Here is a 7,004-nt window from a genome sequence, read left to right as displayed (position 1 = left end):
TGAAAATTATTACTTTTTAAATACACGAACTACCTTATTTATCTCAGACTGAGGATCAGTTATATCATATTTGCTATGTAATATATTTTTTAACTGTACGGAACTATGTATGCAGTATGTCATATCTTTAATTTTACAGGTAGTGATCTGTCTTTCCAGAAGCCTCTGTTCCACTTCTCTGGATAAATTTCAGTACATCTTCTGTTGCTTCTCTCACTGTGAACATTGTAAAACATCAGATGGCTCCCATAAATAACCAGAATTTTAACATACGCAAGCTTGGATAACTTAAGAAACAAAGGATGAGAAGACAGCTGTGGGAACAGCAGTCTAGAAATATTGAGAATATGTGTCTCAGAAATGACAACTGGAGCTTTCTAGGATCAATGGTATTTGCGACCTTGTTCAGGCAAAATTTTGGCACTTTCTTCATCCAGAGATACTTAGGATCCTGCAGCTGAGCTTAATGGAATTCCCTCTCACAGTTAAAAATTAAAAAAAAAAACAACCAAAACCTGAATATGAATGCAGAAGAAAGGCAATTTGATGTTTGTAATTATCAAGGTAAACTCCACCACCTGCTGAATATATGCAAAATGGACCCTGGATGGTGTATATAAAAGTGGCATGTGCAGAGAACAGGAGCAAGAATTGAGAATTCTTTCTGATAGAGAAAGTCATCACACAGGATGACTACCATGAGCAACAGGGGAGCTTCACTGAAAGGTAAGAGTTTTGTAATTCATTAACTAATAACTTTTAGATTTCTTTAAATTTAGATTGAATTAGGAAGTAACTGAAATGTAAGCTCTAGAAACTGAAGTCTATCAGATGCCTAGTCTTCCAGAAATGGTGAAACCTGGCTCCACCTCAGATGTTTAGTGTCCTAAGCTTGGAACTGGAAGGCAGCTTGATCCCTTTTCTACTCCTTTTGCTCCTAAGACTACCTTTACATTGTGCAGTGTCACAGAAAATAGACTTGAAGTATGCAACACCTGCACATGAAAAACTGGATCCAGACTGCTTTGCTACACCACTCAGAAGGTACTGACTGAAAGTCAAAAAGTCATTACCCACTAGTCTAAAACCAATGTAGTAATTTTTAATTGAATCTTTTCATAACCATCTTCAACTTCCTAAGCCAAGAATTCTTAGGTTTTCTTACTCATCAAATTATTCCCCAGAGTATTTTCCTAACTGCAGCATGCATCATGGACCTTGTTCATAGGGATGGAGGAAGTTTTACTTCAAAATTGTATAAATGCTTCTTTCTTGAGCTTAGAACTAGAAAGAAACTTATAACATGATAATATTAGGGACAGCTCTACTGATTATGAAGTACACATTAATTTAACATTTAAAATTAGACTAGGGAACCAACACAGGTAGCAGGCCAATTTCCAGAACTAAAATTCTGAGAGCACAGAACAGAATTCTTTGAATAAATAAGTTAACTTATCAAATAAATGCTTTTATGTTTTTCCATTGGTTTTTCTGTGCATATTTTATTTCATTTCATAGAAACCTGATTTTGTTATTATTAAAAGTTTAAAATCAGTTCTCTCCAATTTCTTCACCATAGGTAATTTGGGGTTAAACTCTAAATAGTAAAGCACTGCAGATTCTGAAAATCATCTGAAGGAACTCCCAGGACTATCAAAACCTTAAGAGAGGGACCTAAACACCCTCCTAAAAAAATCAGTTCAAACTCCAAATGTTTGCAAAGAAGAAAAGCATCTGTGGGAGGAGGAGGAGAAGGAGGAGGGGGAAAAAAAACCCAAAACCCAATATATTTTCTAAATTTATATATCTGTGCAAATATAATTATATTTCTATATTTACACAATGAAGAAGTTTGATTTTTTTGGTTTTGGTTTTGGGTTTTTTTGGTTTTTTTGTCTTCCATTTATCCGTATTAGTAGGCAGTTACAATAGTAAGAGACTTGAAATAGAGAGACAGTACTCTGCAACACAGGCTACCTTGTGTCCTCATACTCTGTAGCAGGCTTTGCTATGAAGTCAGGATGGTGGAGGAGAGAAGGGATGACAGACTTACAGGACTTCCCTCCACTGATTTATAGCAGTTGGTACTCTGAGCCATGTAACAGTACAGCCAAAAATCACTCGGGATCTTGCTCTGAAAGCTACTTCTAAATGCACGTCCAAGTCAACGTGATTCCGTTTTGGTTTGTTTTACACCTGAACAGGTTTGTTGCTGGTGGTCCTTTTGGTGTCCAACTTGCTTCTGACAAAGGAAGGAGTGACATCCTTGCCAATCTGCCCCAATGAATCTGGCACTTGCCAAGTTCCCCTTGGGGAACTTTTTGAACGAGCAGTTAGACTTTCACACTACATCCACTTCCTCTCTTCAGAAATGTTCAATGAATTTGTAAGTACTCTGCCTTTTCCTGAGAGCGAGAAAATATAAAAATACAATTTAACACTTTTTAAGCACAAACATAGGTTAACACATTAAAACCTTCAATAAGTAAGCAAATATGACTTCTGTACAGACAGGGACAGTCCCAATGGTGACCATTGCTAAGATGCCCAACAGTTCTATTAAAAGATATAATTTTCCCATCATTCTTTATCTCTAGGACAAGTTTGTGTTTTCTGGGTGCCAGTTCCACTCTAATGACTTGCCAGAAACTTTTGACCTTTACAGCATAAAAGCAGTGGTAAAAGCAATGGAACTACTATTAGTTAATACAGTGGTTTAATTGAACCTTGTCTTACTTGTGTTTCAATAATGCCTGACCTCCATGATTTGCAGGATGAACGCTATAGTCAGGGCCGGGATTTTATTACAAAAGCTGTTAATGGCTGCCACACTTCCTCCTTAACCACCCCTGAAGATAAGGAGCAAACTCAGCAGATTCATGTAAGTCCCATTTCTAATGCCATTCAGTGTGAGACAGAGCAGAGGGAGGGGGGGGGGAGGAAGGAGGGTTAAGTGAAGAAAGGCAGCAGAGAGAGAGGGAAACCATCTCAATTGGAATTAAAAAGCTGGGAAGAGGAAAGCACCAAAAAAGACGATAAAAGTTGATTTAACATTTGCTGAAAGTAAGTAATAGACTACACAGAATACATATAATATATATAATATATACATATATAATGCTCTTAACTAATCTTTCTTTCCTTTTCCTTTATGTTACATTCAGTCATTCCATCTTATTTCCAAATACAATATAACCTCATGGAGTAGTGCCAGTTGTAGAATGCTTGTAGAATACTGAGAACACCACAATATTTTGTGTTATCTTAAAACAACTATAAGACAAATATTACATTAACAAACATAAAAAATACAATGGCATAGTGAATTCTCTTTGCAGGCAGGGGAATTCAGTTTTCAGGTAACTGAAATTACTGAGATTACTAAAGAAAAGATAAACAGATATCCTTGCTGATACCAGTAGGCAAAAGTGGTTAAATCATCATCCAAATACAAAGGCTCTAGTGTGAAATAATGCAAAATACATGCTGCATCCATCAATTTAATAATTATAAATTTTAGATGGAGGTAGTCTTGTTCAGCCTATGCTCACTGTTACAATTTGAACATACTCTGGAGAAAAATATAAGCATAGGTGTATGGATGCGGTTGTGCCAGGGAAAAATCTTTTTCAACTTAATGGTCGTCAATCCTTGCAATTCCAGTATCACCATCTTCTCAGTATGCCATTCAGAAATCCTACTGGGTGCAATAGAATTCTCAGCCCTGGACACATAACAAACCTGGTTGTGCTCAGATCCAGTGCATCTAGCAAAGAAATGCTTGAATACTACCCTACCCATAAGCTTTACAAATTTTTATTGTTCAGAAGTAAGGAAAATTTTTTAACTGAGAGTTATTGCTGGAAGACACATTATTCAAAGGGGAGGACACATGAGTTACTTAGAGGCAATAAAACTTATTTAGTGGTTTGCCATAACGTACGCCTTCCATTTGCCAATAAAATTAAAATATTCATTAAAAAATCAGGTAAGGGGTTCTGGTTTCTTTGCTGGGTTTTTTTTTCAAAGATATGCAACACCGTTGTCCTTGCTATTTCTTAACATGGAGGTGGTTTAGTGATATTTTCCGTTACAGTATTGTAACTACTTGTGCTAATGTTGTAAAACATTAAGACAACATTGACAAACTTCAAAAATGCAATTGGCACAGAGGTATCTAAGACAGGGCTATAGGGCATATTCAGTGGCAGGTCCTGAACTATGTTCCCAAATCACTGTATCTGAGGATATTGTTCTGCATGCCTTCTAATGCTGCCAGCATTTAGCCTTCCTATTTTAACTGCCTTTCCTTAATGTGGGTAAACAGCATGGAGACCTACTGAATTTAATAGTGGGAGTGCTGCGCTCCTGGAATGATCCTCTGATCCATCTGGCCTCTGAAGTACAAAGAATCAAAGAAGCTCCTGCAACCATCCTCTGGAAGGCTACAGAGATTGAAGAACAAAACAAGCGGCTTCTAGAGGGAATGGAGAAAATAATTGGGCGGGTAAGTATCAGGTACTTAACATCCTGTTGCTGTACAGAAGTCAGGCCCTCCCTGCCTGGAAAAGGAAAGGAAATAGTATATATGAAGGGAAAAAAGGGATCCAAGATTACTGGATCTGAGAACTTTCAGCTTTCTTCCTTTGGCCTTCTTCTGCTGCCTTGTAATTTCTAAAGAGAAAATGTGATGTAACTGGCATGGCATAATCCACCATACCCTCAGTCCTGTTTCTAGAGAAGATGAAAGCAGTAGGACTGATTAATCATCATTCTATTTTTGACTATTTTGAATTTGCAATCCCGATTTTTTAAGGTTGGATCTGTGTTTTATCACCCTCACATACTTATATTTTTTTGTTTATTTTTATGTTTTAGTGCATGTATACATCTCTTTACATATAGGTATTGTGTATAGTTTTCAGGAACAGATACTGTTTTTAAAACTGTTCTGGAAGTCTGGGCTATTGCACAGATGTGGCATACAGCAAAGTAATGGTGTTATCTTTCATTTCCCTTTTCACACAATACTCTGAACTCTGGTTCAAACTAGGTTCACTCTCAATTTGTAAGGTTGAACAAGGCTGTTGTCTGATAAAACCCATACTCAATTACCTTTGTTATTATTAATTTCTTGAAAGCTTTCCTGAATAAAAGCAGCTCTAACTTGTTTATTTTTAAAGGGGCCATGTTAGTCCATGAATATATCATTCTGTCAGTGAGCTATATGCTAACAGGAATTTCTGACTTTACTGGCTTTTGCTTAGGCTCTGAACAGATGAACAGTATTAAGCATGTCACTGTCACTGTATCCACCACTTTCCACTGGTGAGAGAGACTCATGGTCTCTGTCAGTTAGGTGCCTCTACTCAGTAATCTTAGCTCACCTAGGCCACAAATGCATTTATCAGTGTAATCTCTATCCTGTGTCCATACGCAAGAAAAGCACAGGGAAGGATCCAAGATAATTGCATAAGTTGCTGCAGTTACCCTGTCACCACCTTGTCATTCACATAATTTACAGAAGGAGACTGGAGGCAAAGCTGGCAAGTTCGTTAGTGTTAGACCATGTTTTTGAGTGATCTTTTTTAGCTAAGTTTCTCCACAGAAGTGCTTTAGCTAAGGGTCTTCGCAGAAACCCTCCTATGTGCTTTTGCAATGTGCAGTTGGCAGGAAATAAAGAAGATGAACAAGCATCAAGAGGCACAGAATTCCTTTCTGCTATGAAAGGTAAATTTCTGTGATAAGAGAAACTTACTGGCTGTCTTTTTCAAACAGAGGTACTTAAATCTGTCTTCACCTCAGACACAAACATACCACATGAGTTCCTACACATAGCTTTCTCATATTAGGGATCACTGTATCACTCAGATTTTTTTTTATTTAATTATTTTTAAGGAATTTGGGCACAGTATTTATGAAGATGTACTGTAGAGAGATTTTTCTAGTAACACGTTCTTGAAAACTGCCTGTATCAGAGAGATCATGTCAGAGATGGGCCAAGACAAAGCTGGAGACACAGAGAGAAGTTCTAGGAACAAATGATAAAGATTACAAGGTGAAAGGAAGATATAGCACATTATACAGAACAGTGGGAACACCAACAGGAAACACTTTACAAGCCATACACTAGCAACAAGCATTCATCACAGCCAGAATTTTAAATCTTCTGCTCTACATCCAGATTCACTATCATTTACTATGGTATCATTATGTCTCTTTAGATTCATTCTGGTGAGACTGGAAATGAAGTTTACTCTCAGTGGGAAGACCTTCCATCCCTGCAGCTCGATGATGAGGACTCCAGACTCTTTGCCTTCTACAAGCTGCTGCATTGCCTCCGCCGAGATTCCCACAAAATTGACAACTATCTCAAGGTTCTGAGGTGCCGCCTAATCCATGATAGTAATTGTTAGCTACTCGTGGGCCTGATCACTTACTGAAATCATTCATCATGGTCTGCTTGTTGCTTTGCTGCTTTCCATTGCAAACTTTATGAAAAGTCAGACTGTACAGGATAAGGATCATCAGTAACTTTCAGGCATGTATGTATGAATTCTGGCTGCAACTATTAGCACCATTTGTCTTGATGTTACAAAATGTTATAAATTACTTGTGTAACAAGAATACACTTTTCTGTCTAATCCTCTCACCTATTAGCATTTAAGTGATAACCAGATCATGCAGACACAAAGCAAAATGTTATTAAATCCAAAAGTGCATAACACAGAGTGGTATCAGTGAATGAAAAATACCAGGTATGGTTTATACCTTTAGTAGAAGCTTCTCTCTTTGGATCTCAGTCTCCAGCTACTGACCACAGGATATCTTATTTCCATTACTCTTTATTGTCCCTTAAAAAAAAAAAAAAAAAGGAAAAAAGGGACATAAAAAAGCCAATTAATAATCTTTTACAATAAACTAGCCTAAACTAAAAGTATGGTCTGAAATCCAATGTACTTGGGTTGATGCTTTTGCTCTGTAGAAAACTGTCTGAGTCA

General features: G+C 37.2%; 1 protein-coding gene across 1 annotated transcript; it reads left to right on the top strand.

Annotated features, from left to right (window-relative positions):
- Positions 1 to 379: 379 nt before the first annotated feature.
- On the top strand, positions 380 to 6,720 carry PRL (prolactin). The gene is made up of 5 exons (XM_008502276.1): positions 380 to 726; positions 2,208 to 2,389; positions 2,777 to 2,884; positions 4,331 to 4,510; positions 6,228 to 6,720. The coding sequence occupies exons 1-5, from the start codon at positions 690 to 692 to the stop codon at positions 6,417 to 6,419; spliced, it is 699 nt and encodes a 232-aa protein (XP_008500498.1). The 5' UTR covers positions 380 to 689; the 3' UTR covers positions 6,420 to 6,720.
- The last annotated feature ends 284 nt before the right edge of the window (positions 6,721 to 7,004 follow it).

Source organism: Calypte anna, chromosome 2 (assembly GCF_003957555.1).
Source record: "Calypte anna isolate BGI_N300 chromosome 2, bCalAnn1_v1.p, whole genome shotgun sequence".
NCBI lineage: Eukaryota > Metazoa > Chordata > Aves > Apodiformes > Trochilidae > Calypte > Calypte anna.
This window is presented reverse-complemented; position numbering and strand designations above follow the sequence as displayed.

Excerpts from the sequence above, each read along its gene's own strand:
- PRL (XM_008502276.1), top strand. The coding sequence starts at position 690 with ATGACTACCATGAGCAACAGGGGAGCTTCACTGAAAG. Across the intron at positions 2,390-2,776 it reads CAGAAATGTTCAATGAATTT|GATGAACGCTATAGTCAGGG; the intron begins GTAAGTACTCTG and ends CATGATTTGCAG. Across the intron at positions 4,511-6,227 it reads TGGAGAAAATAATTGGGCGG|ATTCATTCTGGTGAGACTGG; the intron begins GTAAGTATCAGG and ends ATGTCTCTTTAG.